This window comes from Eumetopias jubatus, unplaced genomic scaffold, assembly GCF_037043125.1.
Source record: "Eumetopias jubatus isolate StellerSeaLion01/CBP00866 unplaced genomic scaffold, mEumJub1_p1.0 scaffold_9, whole genome shotgun sequence".
In the NCBI taxonomy this organism is placed as follows: Eukaryota; Metazoa; Chordata; class Mammalia; order Carnivora; family Otariidae; genus Eumetopias; species Eumetopias jubatus.
The window spans coordinates 49,357,703-49,380,705 of NW_028274815.1; the positions used below are offsets into that span (position 1 = coordinate 49,357,703).

At 51.8% G+C, this 23,003-nt stretch overlaps 1 protein-coding gene across 2 annotated transcripts; it reads left to right on the plus strand.

The window, feature by feature from the left end:
• The first annotated feature begins 40 nt into the window (after positions 1 to 40).
• Positions 41 to 22,984, plus strand: RTKN (rhotekin). 2 transcript variants are annotated; one of them, XM_028116306.2, is made up of 14 exons: positions 41 to 149; positions 5,753 to 5,871; positions 7,152 to 8,301; positions 16,357 to 16,556; positions 18,337 to 18,398; positions 18,515 to 18,568; positions 18,667 to 18,784; positions 18,990 to 19,199; positions 19,943 to 20,037; positions 20,141 to 20,247; positions 20,485 to 20,613; positions 21,275 to 21,443; positions 21,603 to 21,707; positions 22,288 to 22,984. In XM_028116306.2, the coding sequence occupies exons 3-14, from the start codon at positions 8,191 to 8,193 to the stop codon at positions 22,620 to 22,622; spliced, it is 1,695 nt and encodes a 564-aa protein (XP_027972107.1). In that variant the 5' UTR covers positions 41 to 149; positions 5,753 to 5,871; positions 7,152 to 8,190; the 3' UTR covers positions 22,623 to 22,984. The 2 variants fall into 2 exon arrangements, with proteins under 2 accessions (XP_027972107.1, XP_027972104.1); XM_028116303.2 differs by lacking the exons at positions 41 to 149; positions 5,753 to 5,871; positions 7,152 to 8,301 and adding an exon at positions 8,451 to 10,390.
• Positions 22,985 to 23,003: the final 19 nt, after the last annotated feature.

The following is a 23,003-nucleotide window of genomic DNA, read 5'->3' on the forward strand; positions in this document are numbered from 1 at the left end:
TGAGAAACAATTAGGCTTCTAACAAAGGTTCCGGGCCCTCTGAGGCCGGGACCTCTCAAAGCGGGCTCGGCTTTCCCCTCGCTCCACCTCCCCGCCCTCGATTCCAGAACTCAGCGCGGGTGATTCAATTATTATTGCACTCAAACGTGGTGAGTGTATACTCTGGACCAAATTCGGGGTTTTAGGCTATGAGGATACAAAGATGAATAGGAACACTTTCCCCTGCTTTTGAGGAGCTCACAGTGCAGTGGAGGAGTACGGAGGAAACTACATTGTGGGCAAAATGGCAGAAGTGCTTAATAGTGTAAGTGCCCTAGGAGCAGTGCAACGGTATTTAAGCCTAACCTCGTCAGTAGAGAAATGGATAAATGAATATGGTGCATCTATACAATCTGGAACACTATACTGCTAACAAAAGTTAAGAGTGATAAGTGATTGATAAGATTGACATGGAATTTAGATCCTGTGGGTAATATCGGTGGAAGCAATCTAAGTGTCCCTCTAACGAAACACCAAAATAATTTGGTGCATGGATTTGGTACATCCATACAATGGGCAGCTATGCTGCTCTTCAAAGGAATGAGGCCTCTGAATGCTACCCAAGAAACTAAGTGGCATCATTTCTGATGGGTGACTGGGGAACAAGGGTGAAAAGAGACTTATTTTTCATAATATACACCTTTGTGCCTTTTGAACTTTGTATAAAGCATGTGTCGATTTTACCTAATTTAAAAAAGAAGGGGGTGGGGTGCCTGGGTGGCACAGTCAGTTAAGCGTGGGCCTCTTGCTTTGGCTCAGGTTGTGATCTTGGATCCTGGTGTGCGTTCGCCCCCTCCCCCCCGCCACCCCCATGGTGCTCAGGGCAGAGTCGGCTGGAGAGTCTCTCTCTCCCTTCCCCTCTGCCCCTTGCACTCGTGCTCTCTCTCTCTCTAAAATAAATAAATCTTTAAAAAAGAGGGGTGGCTCCTGCGTGGCTCAGTTGGTTAAGGGTCTGTTCTTGATAACGGCTCAGGTCATGATCTCTGAATCATGTGATCAGGCTCTCCTAGGCTCTGCGCTGGGAGTGGAGCCGGCTTGGGATTCTCTCTCTCCCTCTGCCCAGGCCCCCTGCTCTCTTGAGTGTGGACTCTTTCTCTCTGGGGAAAAAAAAAAACAACAATGAGGTAGATCTGTGTGTGCTGATATATGAAATAAGAAAGGTGAGTTTCAATATATGATGTGATGCCATTTAAAAAGTGTAATATTGGGGCGCCTGGGTGGTTCAGTTGGTTGAGCGGCTGCCTTGGGCTCAGGTCATGATCCTGGAGTCCCAGGATCGAGTCCCGCATCGGGCTCGGGGAGTCTGCTTCTCCCTCTGACCCTCTTCCCTCTCGTGCTCTCTATCTCTCATTCTCTCTCTCTAATAAATAAATAAAATCTTTTAAAAAAAGTGTAATATGCTCCTATATACACCAAAAAAATTGAGGAATATATACTACACCTTAATGTGGTTATCTTTAGAAGCTGGTGTTGGAGAGGGGCCCCTGGCTGGCTCAGTCAGTGGAGCATGTGACTCTTGATCTTGGGGTCCTGAGTTCAAACCCCACGATGGGTGTGGAACCTACTTAAAAAAAAGTTGTTGGGGTTGGGGAACTTCCACTATCTAGATCTGTAATGAATTTTCTTAACAGCCAGTATATATCACATTTATAATTAGAAAAATGTACCACCTGTATACATACATTTAAATATGTACAAGATCAGTGTCTGAAAAAGGTAGCATTAATGAACAAAGAAAGAACTGATTTAAGAGACATTTCAGTGACAAAATTAAAAGGAATCAGTGAAAGTATACATGGGAATTCAGGAAGAAGTCAATGTTATATAATGATTAAGATTAACAATGAACTTTGGAGTCAGACAAGCCTAATATAAAAACCCATTTTCCATATTTATTAGCTGCATAACCTTGAACTCAAAAGTTATTTAAGCTCTCAGAACCCTAGATTTCAGCCTTGTAAGATGGAAGGAAATAGGATCTACTTTAGAGGGCTCTTTCAGGGGAAAAAGCAAATCAAGAATGCAAAGCACAGAGGTGCCTGGGTGGCTCAGTCGTTAAGCATCTGCCTTCAGCTCAGGTCATGATCCCAGAGTCCTGGGATCGAGCCCTGCATTAGGCTCCCTGCTCCACAGGAAGCCTTCTTCTCCCTCTCCCATTCCCCCGTTTGTGTTCCCTCTCTGGCTGTGTCTCTCTTTGTCAAGTAAATAAATAAAATCTTAAAAAAAAAGAATGCAAAGCACCTAGTATCTGGAAAATAGTAGATGTTCAATAAGCAAATGACAACAAAAATAATAAATGACTTTTTTTAAAAAAGATTTTTAAAATTTATTTGACAGACAGTACAAGCAAGGGGGAGTGGCAGGCAGAGGGAGAGGGAGAAGCAGGCTCTCAGGGAGCCCGATGCGGGGCTCGATCCCAGGACCCTGGGATCATGACCTGAGCCAAAGGCAGCCGCTTAACAGACTGAGCCACCCAGGCGCCCCTAATAAATGACTTGTGCATTTCTAGCCCAAGTATTTAGAGGGAGCGTGGTTTGTTAAATAAGAAAGAAGCAAGTCAGTTAGTGTTGCCCAGGGTGAATTCGAAGTGCCTGCGAGGATGCCCAGACAGAGATGGAATACTGACCGCAGGAGCCTGTTCGGTAGACAAAGGCTAATGATCACTTGTGTACGGTCCTGCAGAGGGCGGGCTGAGCTCCTAGAAGAGGATGCCCTCTGGCAGGCAACAGTGCTGCATCATCAGGAGTTGAAGTGAGGGATCACCTGCAGCTAGTGTTTGTCAAACACATTATAGCTTATAACCTGCTTTCATATCCCTTTTCTCCCTTGAGCTCCACAGCAGCTCCGTAAGAGAGATACTATTGTTCCTTCATGAAGAAACTGAGGCTCAGAGAGGTTAAATGATTTGGCCAAAGTCACATAGTTAGGGAGTCGCAGAGCCAGCCTCCAACAGAGGCTTCCTGACACCAGGCCCAGTGGTGTTTCCTCAACATCCTGATGCCCAGCAGGGAGGAAGTGGCGACAGCAAGTAGCCTCCGGCTTCATTATTTTGTTTTGTTTTGTTTTTGCTTTGTTTAGAGTGGAAGAGGTTTCAGCATGTTTGTAGGCCAAAAGGAAGAACTTTATTCTCCTGAAAGAGTTCTTAGCCTTATTTTTAAAATATAATTTATTTAGAAATAATTGCGAACATATAGAAAAGTTGCAGGAAGAATACAGAGAACTCTTTTGCTTCCTAAAATCAGATTCTGCAATTGTTAACATTTACTATTACCCCTCCCCCTCATTATCATTATTCCTTTTCTGATCAATCTGAGACAAAGTTGCAGACATGATGCCATTTCACCCCTAAATATATCACTGTGTATTTCCTCAAAATAAGTACTCTGTTCTATAACCTTTGTGCAACCCTCCCAGTCAGGAAATTAACATTGATAGAGCATGACCATCCAACCCACAGACCCCCATTCAAGTTTCACCAGCTGCCCAGTGTCTCCTTTTCCTTTCTAGCCCAGGATCCGAATCCAGAATCATGCAGTACATTCCCTTGTCATGTCTCTTTGATCTGCTTTAATGTGGAACATTTACTTACCCTTCCCCTATCTTTCATGACCTTGACAGTTTTAAGAAGTACAGGCCTTTGGGGACACCTGGCTGGCTCAATCCATAGAGCATGCAACTCCTGATCTCGGGGTTGGAAGTTCGAGCCCCACATTGGGTGTAGAGATTACTTAAAATAAAATATTAAGAAAAAAGTACAGGCCTTTGATTCCTTAGGATGTCCCTCAGCCTGGATCCATCTGGTATTTGCTCCTGTCTTGACTCATAATTGTTGGCAGGAGTACTACACAAAAATGACTCTGCTGTGTTCTTCTCAGTGTATCTACATCAGGAGGCACCACTGATGAAGTTAACCTTGATCACCTGGTCAAGGTTGTGTCTGCCATTTTCCCCACTGTAAAGTCACCATTTTCACTTTTGTAATTAATGAGCTATTTTCTGGGGAAATACTCTGAAACTACTCTGATATCCTGTTCCCCATCAAACCTCCACCCACTGGGCTTAGTATCCATTGATGAATACTGTATGAATCAACAGTACTGTAATAATTGCCAATGGAAACTTTCTACTTCCGTTATTCCATCTACATATATTAGTGGGCATGCTACTGTGAAGAGGAGCTTTCTTCTCTTATGTTCCTTTACATATATATATATTTATATCATTATGGTTTCCTATTTCAGTCAGTGGGTTGTAGTCCATTGCTATCATTATTTATCTTGGTGCTTAAAGAAATGTGGGCATTTCTTTAAGATGATTTCTGTGTCCTTTTGACATATCTCCATCATGCTTTGAGGACTTTTTTACTTCCTAGCACTACAAAATGTTTTGGGCTCATCTTGTACTTTGCTTTGATAAGGGGTGGGAACCAAGAGAGGCCGGGAAGTAGGAACATGTGGCTGAGGTTACACGGAGCCTACACTAGTCACACCACAGTAACCTGCTGATGAGGATTTCCCTGCTGGCACAACCACCCGCCCTTCATGGACTGCAGGTGCGATAATTATATCATGAACTCTCCCTGGGTCTTGTTGTCACTTGTTCAAGATTCAAAGTCCAGTTGGGAGCATTCCAATTGGTTGGCTTAGGTCAAGTGCTTTCCCCTGGGCTGTGAAGAAGTGGAAGAGAGGAGGAATGACCTCCAGCTGCCATAAAGAGGGCAGAGCCTCAGCCTGCCAATATTGTCCACAGTAGGGGACCATGCAGAAACAGGAAGATGATTTGAACACCGGGTGACCAACAGCTCCTCTTCCAAACATCTACTTCATAGCTGGAGAGACAGAGATACATACATAAGCAAAGGAAAAAGTCGGAAAGATCATGTAGCAAACCAGTGGTATGCTGGTAAATTTTTAACAAAAGCTCCCCAGGGGAAAAGAAAAAAAAACCAGCCCTGATTTTTAGTGTTCACCTGTTTCTGTTGTTTAACTGCTCCCACCATGCCCAATTTCAAACGTGACATGATGGAACACAGGAACTTAGGACGAGATGCAATAGCTCACGGTTACATAGCATTTCCACTATACAGATACTATCGATGCAAATCACCTCAAGAGATAATAGGAAAACGCAGTGAAATAATTAGAAAGTGATGAGTTTTGAGTATTTATCGCCTTTGCTTTCATATAATTTATTTAATTGTGAGTTTTTAGATTCAATTTTTAATTAAAGCTGTGTAACACCTGGAATGCATAGTTCTGGAAAATTCAGCAGTTGTCTCTTATGAGCCTGTGTGGGGCTTCAGTACACCATGGCACCAAATGTCTCAGGGCTTTCCTTTGATGGTGGGCAAGGCATGCCTTTATTCTTATTTTTTTTACTTTATATTTGAATGGTACAATTAGGAGTGTTTTTTTTTAACTGTATGTGTATCTTCAAAAAGGAATTTAATTTTAAAAATAAATCCACAGAACTGTTGACCCTTGTTTCTCCACTCTCAGTCATGAACAACAGTGTCCATCGGCTTCCCTGACCCCAGTCGCAACCTCCTCCAACTGATTTATGCAAAAGGCTGCCAGATTGTAATCCCTAAAATACAACTCTAGCTGTGCCGCTTCTTTTGCAAAATCTTCAGTTAGGTGGAGTCCAAATTTTCAGGCAGGACTTGAGCTCTATTTCCTTTCTGAACGCCTTCCATTCTTCCACTTCTTGTCAGGGGCTTCCAAACCCTTCCCGAGAGCCTGTGGGCCACAGCTGAGGGCCTGTGGAGAGGACAATGCTTGAGCTCCAGCCCTGCTTCCATCACAGCAGCTGATTCTATTTCACATATTCCAGGTAAGATTTCATTTGGAAAAAACAAAAAAACACATTCTGTTGCTAAAAAAAACAGTGTTTGAAATGAACCCTTTTAGTCCAACAGCACAGCTCATCCCAGTCAGGTGCTCTGAAGTCTGCATGTTTCCTTGAGGCATTTCCTGTGTTCATTTACTTCACTGATGGTTGACTGAGTACTTCCTATGTGCCAGACACTGGGCATAAAGCAGTGGACGAGACAGACTGTTCCTCCCTGGGGAGCTTACAGTTAGGAAAAGTGACAAGAGATATTTTAAGAATTAACAATTCCAAGGGGCCTGGCTGGCTCAGTCACTGGAGCATGTGACTCTTCATCTTGGGGTCATGAGTTTGAGCCCCATGTTGGGGGTAGAGTTTACTAAGAAGGAAAGGAAGGGAGGGAGGGAGGGAGGGAGGAAGGAAGGAAGGAAGGAAGGAAAAGAAAAGAAAGCCTTTCCCCTTCCTCCTCCTCACCCATCCTTTGAAGTTTATCTCAGAGGCCACAGATTTTGTAAAATTTTTTGATCTGCCTTTCCTACAGACCAGAACTCCCTTCTCCACGTGATTTTTATGTCAAGGCTGTTTGCTGTTCTTCCTGTGCAGCCTCCATTCCCTCACCTTCTGGTAGTAGTACTGGAACAGTTTTTGGGAAACTACCTCTCCCTTCTCTCCTCTCCCAGCTCAGTAGGTTCCAACTGGTCTTCAGGACTGGGCAGGTGACCCAGGCCTGGTTAACTGGCACACAGAATCCCCCTGTAGCCATAGGCCACCCCTCTGGCTACAAAGGTTGGATAAAAGATCCCAGATGGCCCACAGTGACTCCAAGACATGTGTAGGAAGTTCAGGAAACAGGTGCTGTCTTTTCCCCTGAAAAGATACAGACCCAGAATTTTTGGCAATGCTGTGCTGTGGAGGGTAAAGCCAACATGGAGCCAAGTAGAGCTAGATGAACGGAAGAGACAGGATCCTTGTGACCTGGAATGCCTGGGTCAAGCCACCTCTAAAGCCTGACCTCAGGACATTTTAGTTCCTTAAGACAATAAATTTCTCCTTTTGCTGAAGTAATTTCAAGTCAGGTTCCTTAGAACACTGAGTAATTTGCCATAGCAGAACAATTCTAATGTCTCTAAAGCTAAAGGCAAATATTTCTCTGGCTCCAGCCCATCTGCTATGAAGGAGCTTCACTGTCTCTCAAGTTCTCTCCAGTAATTTCTGGAGTCCCCAGAAGACTCCCCAGTGTGGTCAGCAAGCTAATATTCTGCCATTTCTTTCTCTTTCACTAGGCTCTGTGGGGGCGAGGAGAGTGACCTTTTCTGCACAAACTGAGTGGTAATCTTGTCTTGGCCATCCAGCAGCAGCTGAAAAATAGTCAATATTGAGGTCAATGATCAACGCACCCTTTTAAGACACTTAAGGTCTGGGTCCAGGGAGTTGAGATCACCTGTGCCCCATCCAAGGGCACAAGGTGCTGCACCTGCTTCTTTATCTTCAGAGCTCCACTTATGGGGCACTTGTTTTATGTCAGCACTGTGCTGGGCATTTTACACCCATTCTCGTATGTAATCCTCATAGCAACCTGAGGGATGGAGATAATCACTCTATGCCCCATTGAACCGATGAGAAAAACTGAAGCTCAGAAAGTTCAATGACTGGGTCAAGGCTCCACGCTTAGTAAGTGACAGAACAGGATTCCAAGACGTGCTTAAGCACTGCCCCACGAAGTGGGTGGATGGGCAGGTGGCCGTGAGTGGGGAACTTAAAGCGGGAGGGGGAAACGAAGAAGGGACATTTGGGACTGCAGGAAGTTGAAATGAGCACTTCGGAAGCTGCTTTGGGGTGCAACTGGGCGCGGTCCCAGGGCCCAGCCAGAACCGCAGTGTGCCACGCGGCTATCCCTGTGGCCAAGGGATTTTCCGCGCGGAGGGAGTGCGGCTTGCCAGGTGGGGGCGGCTGGTGGGGCGGGGCTTCCTTGGACCCGCCCCTTGCCCAGGTGAGGCGCCTGAGACTGGGGCGCGACCGGATGATGCTCCCCCGCAGTGCTCGAGAAGTGTAGGGTGCCTGGCTGTCGGGTTGTCGGGCCAGGCCTGCTTGGCGCCCCGGGACTGGCCGGGCCAGCCGAGCCTTTGGCGGGGGTGGAGAAGGAGGGTGCCGCGCCCTGCCCGGCCCAGGTGTCGTCTCCGGAGGCGGAGTTTGGGAACCGGGCTGCGAGAGATTCCCGGCCCGACCCGCGGGCGGGCGTCGAGGGACAGAAGCGGACGAGACCAGACACAGCCAGGCGGCTCAGGGAACGCACCGAGCAGGTAAAGGCGCGGGGCCGTCAGCATGTTCTCGCGAAACCACCGGAGCCGGGTCACCGTGGCCAGGGGCTCCGCTCTGGAGATGGAGTTCAAACGCGGCCGCTTCCGACTCAGCCTCTTCAGCGACCCGCCCGAGGTGAGCCCCACGTCCCTGCCTTCCTTCCCCTTCCCTGGCTCCCGCAGCCCAGGCTGCCTCGGCCCCCCGTCCCCGCCCGCGCGCACGCCGAGGGGTGGAGACGCCGCGGTTCGGGTACAAACCGGTTGTTGTTGACTTCAAAAGTGAGGCGCGGACCGTCTGAAAGTTCATCGGACCCCTCTCAGAAAGCTCAGACACTCCCTGACCAGTTGGGATGACTTTCCTCTGCCTGGAAAAACTCCGGGTTGGCTTCAGGGTCCGCAGGCTCGATTCCCAAAACATGCCTGGACCCGGCCCCTCCCGGGCATCCCCCTCAGGGCGGTGGGCAGGTAGGCGGACCCCAGTCCGCTCGGACTCGGCCGGGGCGCCCGCTTCTTCCCCGGCCGCCGGCCCCATGTCACAACCTGTCTCAGTCGTCTGGGACAGCCTTCATCATCAACTGGACTTCTAGGCCCCGTCTGACCACTTCGCTGAAGCGCTCCCCAACTGCTCCTGTGTGCCCCTGAAGGGCTGAGAGTGTTTGTGTGTGTGTGGGGGGGTCCCTTTTAACGATTTGGGTTGTTTATCACACCAGAACTTTGAAGTCCCGCCTCTAGTCTGACAGTTTCCTCCCCCGGCCCACCGCTCTACCCCTTCCCCGGTCCGAGCCCTACCTGTTACTCCCGGTAGAGACCCAGGAGTTGCTGAAAGGTGTGGGCCTGAGCTAGGACTGAGAAGGCGAGTAGCGACAGCAAAGAGGCTGTCCCCGAGGTCAGCTCTCTTACCCTGCTGGGCCTGGAAAGGGTTAAGTGAGGGGGCCTTCCTCCCGCCCCCCTCTCCCTCCAGGCCGGGATTCCAGGCCTGGCTTCTGCCCTTTCCCCCCAGCCTGCCCAGAACAAAGGCCTTTTCACATCCACGTCCTGGTGTCTCGGGCCTTTTCTGACTCAGAAGCTAGAGGACCTGGGGGAGAGGGGCTTAGTCGGGTCCCTTACCAGCAACCCAGTGTGGGGCCAGCGTGGGGGAGGGAGAGGCGAGGCCCGGGGACCAGGAGGAGGGGCCTGTGGGCTGGGGCCGCCCCCGGGATAAGTCGGGCCTGTGGGGCCGAAGCAGAGGAGCCGGGGCGGAGTCGCAGGGCCCGTTGGCCGCCGAGGGCAGTGTGACTCCGTGGGCCCGGGTTGGAGGTTGGGGGGGGGTGGCAAAGCTGCAGCTGGCTGGGAATCGGGGCTGGTTTCCTGTCTGGAAGGGAAGGGGCCCGCAGAGGGGAGCGGGGGCAGCAGCAGACAGGCACACCCCTGCCTTTCTCCCTCCCACACCTCCCTTCTGCTGGAAAAGCGAGGTAATTGTGAGCCCAGGGTGGGGTGGGCTGGAGAAGGGCCCCAAGTTGGAAGAGGTGGCCCTGGGGGTTGGGCCGAATTTACCCCTTTGTCCCACTCCCTGGGCTCACTCTCCCCGCAGGTCCTCAGCTCCATCCCTCTGCGAGTGAGAATCCCTCTCCGAAAGCTCCGACCTCCTGCCAAACCCCACAACTCTGTAAAACCTGCCTGAGGCGTCCCCGCCCTGCCCCCTTCCAGCTGTGCCTGCCCCTCACGCCCTACCCGCACACTGTTTCTCTGTCCGCCGGGCCCGAGATGTGGGCGGGGGCTGGGGAGGGGCCAGAGTCGGAATGAAAGGGCCTTTTTCTTCCACAGCTGGGAGAACAGCTGCCACCAAAGCAAGACTGGACACTCTGTGCCCAGAGCCCCCTCTGCAGCTGGCCTCCCTTCCTGGGACCCTGCTCTTTCTCACCTCGCTTTCCTTTCCTCCCATGCCTGGCTCCCACCAGGGCCCTGGAACAGTGAGTGGTAGGCAAGGAAGGTTTGTCACCACAGTCAGAGGGGTGTAACAGGAGTGCAGAGGGACAGGGGCAGCCTCTGCCCTCTGCCCACCTCTTTCAAGACCAGGGGAGCAGCGGGAGGAGGAATTGTGGAGCAGCGCGGTGCCTGCCCAGCACCCCCCCTCTGGAGGGGTCCACAGGGGAAGGGGCACTGGGGGCACAGAGATGCAGGACAGATTGCACATCCTGGAGGACCTGAATATGCTCTACATTCGGCAGATGGCGCTCAGCCTGGAGGTAACGCCCCCACCCCCAGAGTACACCTCCTCTGCATGCAACCCAACCTCAGTTTGTGCCCTGCCCATCCCTGCCGGGGCTGAGGAGGGAGGGGGGAACTGCTCCAAAGTGGGGAGAGGGGCCAGGTGGTCCTGTATGTCTTGCGTTAAGTGCTGTGTGTGGACCTATGCTCAATTCTGCCAACCAGAGCATTATGTTGGCAAAAGGGTCTTTACACCTATTTCTGAAAGCTCTGTGGGGTGGGTGTGGATATGTGTTTTGGGCCTGAGGGGTCCTTTTAGGTGTGGGAAGAAGAGAGGACTTCAGTGTAAGAGAGGTTTGCAGGAAGGACATGGCCTTGCTAGAGAAGGGGAAGGGAACTCTGTGACGGCATGTAAGGATCTGATGGCAGGGAGCTGTTTATTCATTTATTTATTCTTAAACACTTTTATTGAACAGCTCCCATATGCCAGGCTCCTTCCTAGACCATGGGATGATACCTCAGTGAACCAGACAGGAAAGGCCCATTCAACTGGGGGAACACAATAAACACGCAAACATAGAAATTATCTCCCGTAGTGAAATGGTGATAAAAATGGGGATGTAACACACATCAGGTAGGGAAGGCAGCAGTCAGTGTGGAGGTCAGAGAAGGCCTCTGTGATGAGATCATGAGCTGAGACCAGAAAGATACGAAGATTTGTGAGGACTGGAGGAAGGGATTTCCAACTAGAGGGCATAGCAAGGGCAGAGGCTCTTAAACAAGGCTGTGTTCCAGTTCCAGTGTGGCAGGAACGTAGGAGTTGGGGCTGAGATCATGGGCAGAGCACAGATTAAGGTCTTACACAAGGCCTTTTACTCTAGGTGTGATGTTGGCCCACCCAAAGGTTTTAAGCAGGGGAACAACTCACCTAATGTTTTAAAATAATGTTTAAAATAATGGCTTCTGTGGTGAATAGGCTAGGTAGGTGTGGCGGGTGGGAGAGAGGAGAGTTGACAAGAGAGGTCCCAGAAGACCACCAGACAGGAAGTTGTTACGGCCTTAGGGGAGTGAACCTGGTGGTGTGGTTCGAAGTGCTCATGGTGGAGACAGAGAGGGGATGGATTTCAAATGGTAGTGGTAGATCTGACGGGGCTTGTTGATGGGTTGGCCATGAGGATTGGACATGGATGGATTGGCCTCACGGCAAAGAGAGAGCCCTGGGATGATTCCCAGGTATGGCCAGGCTGGATGATACAGTCATTTACTGAGAGGGGGCAGGTGAAGGAAGCTATGGAAGTGACTGCCTGGACAAGGCAAGAGTTTGCTGCTGAGGAAGGTCATAGGTGGACTCTAAAGAGTCCAGATCAGGAATGGCAATTTATTGCAAGTGTTGCCCCTCTCAGCCCCGGCCCCCACTCCCTGGACCATAGTAGACACTGCTAGTCAACCTCGGTGCTCTTGACAGCAAGCCCAGACGTGGACTCGAAATCTTTCTCAGTGCTTCCTTGGCACAAATTGTGCAGGTTGTTTCCTTCACAAGGGCGCCAGCCAGAGGTAGGAGTCCCAGCCTGGTTTCCGGCTCTATCGGGAGGGGACATCTTTATCTAACTTGTTTACCTAGAGAGGGTTACCTTTTTCTAATATGCAGAAAGGTGTTCAATGAGCCCTTTGGGACTCTGATACTATCTATTGTCCTGTATTAGCACATGGGATAAAACCTATTCCTCTGCACTGTCTGCATTACTAGTTACATGTGGCTACTTAAATGTATAATTTAGTTAATTAAAATGAAATAAACAATTCCTTGGTTGCTCTAGCCACATTTGAAGATGGCTGTGGAATGTTTCCATCATTGCAGGAGATAGTATTGAACAGAGCTGGTCTAGGTATTTAAATGTTTAAATTCAGCATCCTCTCTGCTCTCCTGTGGGCCCCCCCACCATGTAATTTTTCTTCATTGGCGGTCTATCCAAGTTCTGGAACAGAGGAGGGGGCTTAGATTTCACTTTGGTCACCTTTCCTTCAGCTAGGGTACAGGCTGAGCATGCTGTGTTCTTTCTCCACCAAACTCAGCAGTCCCCTCCCCCCACTCCCCACTCAAGAGAGAGATCCACTGACAATTCAGAGATTGGCAAGAGAGGTAGTCATGGCAGAGTAAATCCAAGAAGACTTTCTGGAGGAAGCAACTTAAACTGCAAATAAAGGGAAGGTGGGAGTGAGAGAAAGGTTGTTTTTAAATATGTGCTAGGCCAGGGTAGCGATTAGACTTTCTCACTTAATTCTCAAACAATACTATGAAGGAGATGGGACACTCTCCAGTTTACAAACAGTCTCCAGAGGCTAAGTTCTCACAGCTAGTCAAATTCCCAAGCCAGGATTTGGATTTAGCCCCAGTGGAGATTCTGAAGGGAACAGAGGTGATGAGAAGCAGAGCAGTAAGTCAGGGACAGAAAAGAATGGGAGGGAGGGACAGGAAAAGACATCCACGGAGGGCCTAATGTGTGCTGGGCTTCTGCCCATGACTCATCCTCCTTCAGCCCCTTGGGCCTTGACCCAAGTCCTGCTGACATCCAACTCTGGGCTCTTTCCCAGGAGAGTCTGGTGAAAACACTGCCTCCTTTGGGAGAAAGGGGTGTGTGGGTGGGGAGGGGGGACAAGAAGCTATCCCTGGGGTGGCGAGATGGGGACAAAACAGGGATCTAGAAGCAGTGCCAGGATTCCTGAAATGCTCTGCCCAAAGGGTGGGAGCCAGGATTTCTAGGGCCCTCTCCTCCCTGGAGCTGTGGGAGAGTGGATTTGGGGCCAGAGTGGGGTGGGGGGTGGTAGCAGGGGTGTTCGACTCATCCAGGCTGAGCCCAGAGACTTTTCCACGGCCCCAGTTTTTCCAATTTACACACTCTGCTCCCTCCCCCACGCTCCTGGGCAAGGGGTCACCTTGGAGGGCAACCGCAATGCAGGAGGGGCCTCCGGCCTCCTGCGGCTCTAGCGGCACCAAGGCCAAAGCCCTTTCCAGGGTGACGTGGGAGCTCCGGGAGCTCCGGGAGGCAATGTTGTACACGACTGGATCTTGTGGTTCTGCTGCCCTGAGCCTGGAGCCTAGCCTCCCTGACAGGCGCAGGGAGGGACTGCCTGCGCCCTGGAGCCCCTTGACTGCTCTCGCGGCAGTTGGGAGCTGATGTCACCGGCGCCCTGAGCGCTGCGGGCAGGGCGGGGGCACTTGTGACTCCTGGGACCCAGCGCGCTGCCAGCGTTGGTGCCTCAAGTGCAATGGACCGGGCTAGGGAAGGATCCGTGAGTGCTGGGGCCCAGACAAAGAGACTAGCCAGGAGAGGGCTTGAGCACGCTTCTCTGTCCCCACCCTCCCCCCCTTCTCTCATCCGACCCTGGTGTTTGTGGCTGAAGCTGGATGCAGAATGGGATGGGGTTTGGCAAGCAGGAAAGCTTAGCTGAGGTGGGACCCTGCTGCACACAGACATAAAGGGGCTGGGGTGGGGAGGGGTGGCGGGAGCTATGTAGTCTGGGAGGGCTTCCTGGTGGAGGGGGCATAGGGACCTGGTTGGCCTACTTCTGAAGGGTCAGGAAGAGAAACTGGGAGAGGGGTGATGAAAGTCAGGCCTAGCCTGGTGGTGGCCCAGGAAATAAATTGTGAAGGAAGGGTGTGCAGGGAGGCTGCACAAGGCTTTTGAAGCAGGAATTTAGGGTGTTCAGGTCTTGGAGATTTGAAGGCTGGAACTACCAGGAACAGAAGCAAGTGCACAGTGTGAGAGCTGGTGTGAGGGAGAAGACAGGTTTTGGGTGATCACATTCACCCCCCTCTTCCAGCCTGGTGCCTCCACCTGGGCTTCCTCTCAAACTAATCTCACACTGTAATGCAGTTAGTCTTCCTCCTCCTTTCTGAAGCCTTCCCCATCGCCTCAGCCAGAAGCCGACAGGGTCTGTCTCCTGTGAGTGTGTGTATACCATGGTATGGCGCTTCTGGTGCAGCCATTAGCATCTGCATCTCTCACCGCCCAGCTGGGTTTTAAATGTGGGCCCTCGGACAGCACAGGAATGCTCCAGGGTTTGTTGGGTGAATGCTACTTCTGCCAAAGTAGCATCATTTTAAAAAAGCATTCTCACCAGTCACGTGTACTGTGTGCTGGGCGCTGTGCTAAGTGCTTTACATTCCTGGCTTACTGAATCCTCACAACCCTAGCATGTGCGGACTATTTCCAATCTCATTTTATAGATGGAGAAACCAAGTCTTAGGTTGAGTAAATTTTAAATAAGTCTCTTCCCAGCTTCTCAAGCCTGGCAGGACTGACTCAGACCCAGGTTTGTTTTATGTCAAACCAGAACTCTTGCCCTCCGCTCTCTGCCAAGACCTCCAGGGCTCTTTCTGAGTGAATGTTCCCGAGAATCCTGGTGCCTCTCTCAGTGCCTAAACCACCACCGCCCGCCCGTACGCACAGCCTCCTTAGCCCCTCCTGGTCTCCTGCCCCACCTGCCTTCCCATCCCTAATCTTGCCTCTGTCCTCAACTTCCCAAGCTGAGAGGGCTAGCAGGTGGCAGAGCCCCTAATTTGGAGTGTGTACAGGGTTCTGTGAAGTATGGGTGAACTCTATAGGGGGTATGCTCCTTCACGGATCCCTTGCCAACGAGATACCCCCCCACCCATCACTTGAGTCTTTGGGTAGACCAGGATGGTCCATTTTTTTTAGTTGGTTCTTGGCCCTGACTACAACACCTCAGAATCACTTGGGGAATTATCAAAAAAACGCACCCACTTAATTCTTAGAGATTCTTATGCAAGTCTGAAGTAGAGCCTGGTAATTGTGTGTGTGTGTGTGTGTGTGTGTGTGTGTGTGTGTGTGTGTGTGTGTGTGTGTGTGTATGCACGCACGTGCGTGCGCACATGCATTTAACTGAGAAGATTTAATTTTTTAAAAAGGTAACACAAGGGGTGCCTGAGTGGCTCAGTCGTTTAAGTGTCTGACTCTTGATTCTGGCTCAGGTCATGATCTCAGGGTTATGAGAGCCAGCCCCACATGGGGCTCCCCACTGGGTGTGAGCCTGCTTGAGATTCTCTCTCTCCCTTTCCGCCCACTCTCTCTCCTCTCTAAAAAAAAAAAAAAAGGTAGCACAATTTCCAATAGTACAGTAGTAAAGAAGGGTATATGTTAAAAATCAAAATAGTATAGATCTGTTTTCCATTCCTTGGCACCCAGGCCTACAACCTCTATTTTATTCATATATATATGAAGCGAGAAAAGAGAGTAAAACAGTATTACAGCATGCATACCATTATTTTTATTTATTTATTTATTTTTGGAGAGAGGGAGGGAGAGAGCGAGTGAGCAAGCCTGTGCAAGCACAAGCAGGGGAAAGGACAGAGGGAGAATCCCAAGCAGACTCCTCACTGGGCACAGAGCCTGACATAGGGCTCAATCTCAGAACCCTGAGATCATGACCTGAGCCAGAATCAAGAGTCAGATGCTTAAACGACTGAGCCCCCAGGCGCCCCTTCACTTCATACGTTTTGAAGATTATTTGATATCTGCATATATATGTCTACCTCAGTCTTTAATGTCTGCAATATTCCATATTCCACAGAAATGCTGTAACTTATTTAACCAATGCCTGAATGAAGGACTTTCAATCTTGGTGTTTTAAAACAATGTTGCAATGAATATGGCTTTGCTCACACGTGTAACCAAATTTGTAGGGTAAGCTCCTAGATATCGAATAGCTGGATTAGAGGATATGTGAATATTTCTAGTTTAATAGATTTTTCCAAATTGTGCTCAAAAGACGCTGAAGGAATTTATACTCCTACCATCAAATGCATGAGGACATCTGTATTTTTATAAAGCTTCTCTGGTTATTATTGGGCAGCTGGGGTTGAGGTGCTTGAAACATAAGTTTCTTAGTTTCTCCTGGGCCACAGCCCGCTTGGGCACTGGAGGGTGCTTCCGCCTGTCCCCAACTGACATTTCCTTCTCATCCTTTTCCCCACTCTGTCTAGGACACAGAGTTGCAGAGAAAGCTAGACCATGAGATCCGGATGAGGGAAGGGGCCTGCAAGCTACTGGCGGCCTGCTCCCAGAGAGAACAGGCTCTGGAGGCCACCAAGAGCCTGCTGGTGTGCAACAGCCGCATCCTCAGTTACATGGGCGAGCTGCAGCGGCGTAAGGAGGCGCAGGTGCTGGGGAAGACAGGCCGGCGGTGAGCACGGGGGAGGCAGGCCTTACAGCGGGTAGTGGTGCAGGGTGTGTATGTTCGGAGTGTGGATCACCCTGAAGATGACTTCCCCATGAAGCCCCATCAGAAGCCTGGGAGACCCCTTGGTGTTTTATCACCACAGTGTGTTGCCCAAAGGTGCACTAGTGAGTAGCTAGGGCTGGATTCAGGAAAGCCAGTGTATCTGGTGCAAGGCTGGCAGGCTGAGGGGTTATAACGTGAAAGTGCTAATTTGCTAAGCCCTGCCTGTAGTCTGATGAGGTGGGCTGGCTGGCTTCTGGAAAGCTGATTTTCTCGAAGTCAATTTACCAGATGGCCAATTTACCACAGACTGACAATAGTGTACCTGAGGTGCACCATCACGAGCAGTGCTTGAGAAAGGAAATAATAAAAAAATATTTAAAGGAATGCCTACCCATTCACATAAATTAGATCATGTATTTTAAAAGGGGTCAGCTTCTGGATGTGAAACACCAGCTACACTGACATTAGATGCTGCCGATCTGACAAAGTTGCAGTGAAATGGTTGAGGTGATGCTCTGGTAAAACTAAAATGTTGGAGACAATACCTGGCAAATTTATCATCCTGAGAATTGGCCACTTTTGGTAAACTGATCATTTGGAAAACTGGCTTCTGGCAAAATAAGCCTGTTTGACCCCACAAGGCTGAGTGGGGAGAAAGTCACAGCCACTCACTGGCATGATGCCCTTCCCAGCTCTGCCATGAAGTCTGCCACAGGAGAGGTTGCCGGGAGCCCTCCAGAGCTCACCCATGAAGCCCCCAGGGGAAGGCAGATAACCTTTGTGGCTTCCCCACAAAGCTAACGGGGCAAGCAGGTGGGGGGGCAGTACCTAATGTGAATTTGCTGTCTCCTGAGAGGCAGCCATCAACAGGCTCTGCCCTGCCCAAGTCCCCACACAGCCTACACAGTGTGGGGTGAAGTACACCCCAAATCACTGACAACTAATGCATTGTTATCAGTGCCACATCTAGCTTAAGGTCCTACTAAGTTGCTAATTACATTAGTGGCATTATGAATTTGTATGGCTAAGCTGGATGAATTTGTACGGCTGTCACCTTAGCAGAGACACATGCTTGATGAGTCCTGTTGAAGGGAGGGGAGGGGAGAAAGGCCAGGTGTCTGAGGCCCTGCAGTGGGGGCTGAGGAACTTGGGGTACTGGGAAGGCTCAGCCTACCTAGGGACGGTAGAGGAGAAATCAAAGCTGAGGAGGAGGGAAGAGAGAGGTTTGTGGCACATGGAACACAGATGTTCTTTACTTGGGTTCTTGATTTTCTGACTGACCCAGTACCCTCCTATAGCAAAGAAGTGATAAGAGGTTGAAGAACAGCCTCCCCTATTATTAAAAAGAAAGTCTGCAAACTCCAACCTTGGGAGATTGGGGTCTAGTGGAGAAGAGCCCTTGAGAAGGAGTCTCTCTGCAGGCACCTGTTCCCTCAAGCCTCACTTGTGCCTGACAGGGGTCTGGGGGAGATGGGCAGAGAGGGTGCTTGGAGGGGGAGGAGCCTGGAGCTTGTACTGCCTGTGAGCTGATGTGCCTCTAGAGTCCCCAAGCCCAGCAAACCCCTGGGTTCAAGCGACAGCTCTAACAGTCCCTCAGCCCTGCCCTCTCAGCCTGGCTGGGGACCTGGGGGCCAAGCCCTGGGCTGCAGGCGTCCTAGAGTCCTTGGGAACCGGGATGGGGTGGCGGGGGGAGGGGAGTAATGTCTAGAGGCCAGGCCAGGATGCTGTGATTTGCCCACAGGCCTTCTGACAGTGGGCCGCCTGCTGAGCGCTCCCCTTGCCGAGGCCGCGTCTGCATCTCTGGTAAGAAGCAAAGCACCACCCTTCCCCCTCCTTTCCCCCAGCCGCTGGCATTCCTTGCCCAACCACAAGATCTCCTGCCCTGTCTCAACATCTCTTCCTGCCCCTCTGCCCCTCAGACCTCCGGATTCCACTCATGTGGAAGGACACAGAATATTTCAAGAACAAAGGCGGTGAGTTCCACACATGCTGGGACAAATTGAGGGGAGTGACCTGAGGTTGGAGGCTCTTGTGGGGCACTGTCTTTACCAGTTTGGGCCTCTGTCCCCAGACCTGCACCGCTGGGCTGTGTTCCTGCTGCTGCAGCTAGGGGAACACATTCAGGACACAGAGATGATCCTGGTGGACAGGACCCTCACAGACATCTCCTTTCAGAACAACGTGCTCTTGTGAGTGCCTCGTCCCTGTGGCTCCCGCCTTTCTCCACTCTGCTCCAGTCCTTGGATGGAGCTGCAGGGGAGGAAGGAAGACGGGCCTCACCTGGGGAGCTGTCCTATACTCGCACCACCTCCATCTTCCACCCCCACCCATCCCCTCATGCCTACCTGGACTTCCCCAGGACCAGCCTCCTCTCTTCCTCCCACACTCCTATAGCACCGAGGCAGGGCCAGACTTTGAACTGCGACTGGAGCTGTATGGGGCCTGCATGGAAGAGGAGGGGGCCCTGGCGGGAGCCCCCAAGAGGCTTGCCACCAAACTCAGCAGCTCCCTAGGCCGCTCCTCAGGGAGGCGTGTCCGGGCATCACTGGAGAGTGCTGGGGGTTCGGGGAGCAGTCCCATTTTGCTCCCCACCCCGGCTGTGGGGTAAGGCCCTATATCCCCCCACTGCCCTCAGCTGCGTATGTCCTGGCTACGGGTGGCCTCTGAGCTGTGTTGAGAACGCAGACCTCCTTTGCACTGCTGCCGCAGCATGCAGACCTACATGAATGAGCGGGGGCCACACAGCTGGGGGGCACCTTGGCCTGTGCCCTGGAGCTGGGCCCCAGTCAACCGAGAGGACCAGGAGGAATGCAGGGAGAGCTAAGTTCAGGGGTCTTCGGTCTTTTGCAGCAGCAAATGCATCTTATGTTGACAGAAGAAATGCCCTGGTTGGAGCAAAGTATCCTGGGTCCTGCGGGGTTGTCTACTGGCGCCTGGAAGCACCGAGTGGAAACACTGGGTCTCTGAGAAGCAGTTTGAGATGCTCTAGGGCAGTCTTTGCTGCCTTTGGGGACAGACAGGAGGTCAAATTCCGGCTCCACCACCTACCAACTATAAATTATGGGCAAATTTCTTAACTTCTCTAAGCCTCAAGCTGTCTCATCTATTGACAAAACAATGCCACCAATCTCCCAAGGCTGTCGTGGGAATACAGTGGGATAACATACAAAGCATAGGATGCGGCACTTAGCAGAAGCTTGGTCAATGTTCCCACCCCTGTGGGGGAGGCAAGCTAGTTTTCTGTGGGACAGCCTGAACGACGGGTCAGGTCTGCTCCGCCCTCAGAGCTCCTGCCGCTGAGGACGCCCATCGCTGGGCTGAGGCCCACTTGTCTGTCTGTCCTGCAGTGGTCCTCGTTACCACCTCTTGGCTCACACGACGCTCACCCTGGCGGCAGTGCAAGATGGGTTCCGCACACACGACCTCACCCTCACCAGCCATGGTGAGTATGTGTTGTGGAGGGGCGGAGATGCTGGACAGTAAGAGGGGCTGTTGGATGGTCCCTTCTCATTCCCCACCCTTACCCTGCACTTCCTGTCCCCCAGAGGAGAACCCCGCCTGGCTTCCCCTTTATGGTAGCGTGTGTTGCCGCCTGGTGGCTCAGCCTCTCTGCATGACTCAGCCTACCGCAAATGGTACCCTCAGGGTGCAGGTGAGGGGCCCTGAGGTGTAGAAGGGAACATGGAGAAGGCAAAGGAGCGTTGGATCATCTAGGCACCAAAGGACTATTGAAAAATCAAGATCTGGGTGGAGGAAGGAGGGTTATGGCAAGAAGACAGGAGGATCAGACACAAGGGTGGGCAGAAAGGAGCAGACTGTCATTTGGGGGAATGGGAAGAAGGGTGTTGGGGGTGTGATTCCCCCAGGAAACCTTGAGTCATTTATGCAGCAAGCTGGGGAGCTGCAGGACTGGGCGCGAGTGCATGGAGTCCTGAAAGGCACAAGCCTCTTCTGTTACCGGCAACCCGAAGACGCAGACACTGGGGAAGAGCCGTTGTTTACTATTGCCATCAACAAGGTGAGGGGTCCCTTGGCAGTGAAGCTACCAGGTGCCAGGGCCCAGGAGCGTCTCCTTCGGGTCCCAGGAGGGTGGGTGCAGAGAGATGGAAGTCTAGCCTGCTGCTTCTAACAGCACTACACCCAGCTTCAGGGCCGGGAATGTTCTCACTGGCATTGCTGGGAAAAGCTCTTCTCACCAGCTTCAGCCCCTGCCAAGTCCCACAGAGAGGGTCCCACTGTCAGTTTAGGATTTTCATGCTCTTTCCGCCTTTTCCCTCAGATTCCAGTCTGCATCCTCTTCACCCTTTCCCAGCTTTCTCTCCCAACCCAAGTCCAATGACCCCTCTTGATTTCTGAGCCCTTTTGCTGGCTTTCCTGCCGACTTTTATGAAAGTGCTGAGGGACATTAGGCCTCAGCATTCCTGCTCGCCTCCGTGCCTCCCTTGTCTCACTCAATCCCTCTTTCCCTGTCTCTGTCTGCTCTTCTTTCCTGACTGAGGATGCTCCATCTCATCCCCAGTCCTTTCCTGCCGTTCCTTCTGGCTCTGCTCGATAGGAGGCAAATGAGAGACCCAACCAGCTCCTCCTCCTAAGGCAGGGATGAGCAAGCCTGCCTGATATCACTGCTGACTTCTGTGACCAAGGTGAAGGTGGAAGCAGGCCCCTCTTTTCTCCTGCAGGAGACTCGAGTGCGGGCAGGGGAGCTGGACCAGGCTGCAGGCCGGCCCTTCACCCTGAGCATCAGTAACCGCTGTGGGGAGGACGAGGTGACACACACCCTTCAGACCGAGAGTCGAGGAGCCCTGCACAGCTGGATGGAGGCTCTGTGGCAGCTTTTCTTTGACATGAGTAAGAGGAGGGGGCTGGTTTGAACCTTTGGGAGGGATGGGGTTTATTTTTATCAAAGGCCTCTATTTCCCGAAAGTGTGCAAGGGACCATGGTAGGGGAGAGGATGGCCTGGCCCTTCGGTCTTCCTCCTCCCACCCCGGGCCTTGCTGTCCCTTCAGGCCAGTGGAAGCAGTGCTGTGATGAAATCATGAAGATTGAAACCCCCGCTCCCCGGAAACCACCCCAAGTACTGGCCAAGCAGGGGTCCTTGTACCATGAGATGGGTGAGCGAAAGTACACTACGGGAACCTGATGGGAAGTGCGGTTGGGGGCTTCAAGGGAGCACAGATAATGGACACAGAGAAAGCAATAGGCTGAGGCAGAGCTCTGGGAACCCAAGGCCCTCTCAGCCCTTCCGTCCTTGTTTCTCTTCTCCAGCCCTGACAGCCATCTCCACCAAAGTTCCAAACAAACCCCCAAAGAGCCAGATTCATTTCATGGATTTCTTTCCTAATTTCTTCTTCTCTTGTTTCCCTTTCTGCATGTGGATTCCTGTCTCTTCCTCCGACCCTTCACTTGCCTGGCACTGCTTTCATTTTCCGCCTCTTTCTTGATTTTTTTCACCCACTTCTGCCCACCCCCTCGTCTCCGTCCCCCCTGCACACTGTATCCTATAGTCTTATCAGAGCCCGTGGCTCCAGGGGGCCCAGGTGAGGGGCTTCTCCTGCAGGATAACACAATCTCGGCTGAGATCCGGGCTTTGCTTTCCTCCTATTACAGTGACAGGTGATGATCAGGGCTGGGTAGGCCTGAGGCCTAAGCTCTGACTGGCCCCCTCCCCTCAACCCCTTCCTGGTGTCACAGCTATTGAGCCGCTGGATGACATCGCAGCAGTGACAGACATCCTGGCCCAGCGGGAGGGCGCAAGGCTGGAGACAGCCCCACCCTGGCTAGCAATGTTTACAGAACAGCCTGCCCTGCCTAACCCCTGCTCACCTGCCTCAGTGGCCCCAGCCCCAGCTCGGACCCACCCCATACCCTGGGGGCGACCCCGAACATTCTCCCTGGACGCTGTCCCCCCAGACCACTCCCCTGGGGCTTCCCGCTCGGTTGCCCCTCTCCCGCAGCAGCAATCCCCAAGGTCCAGAGGCCTCTTCAGCAAAGGCCTGCCCCGCACTTGGCTCCAGTCGCCAGTATGAGAGAGAAAGATGCTGGCAACAGGATCTGGCCAGAGGAAGAGAGGACGGGTGTGCAGTTGGGTTCCGGATGCGGCGCTGTCAGCAGCAGGTTGGCCAGTGTGGCCCCCCTTCCTCTGCTGGACTGCGGGTAGGCTGGGGGAGGGGGGAGCAGAAGCCCCTCTTCGGCTGTGGTTGCCAAGGTGCTGAGGGGCTCATTCCTGGGACTGGCTTGGACCCCCTAAACCCTTCCTGGGAGAAAACTGGAACCAATCCTGCCCTACCTCCCTGCACTAACCAGCTTTGAGAATGGCACTGAAGAGCCTTGGGATGGAGTGCAACTCCCTTGTGACTCTCACATCAACCATTAAAGTTATTTAACGGCAGCCCTCACCTGGTTCTTGA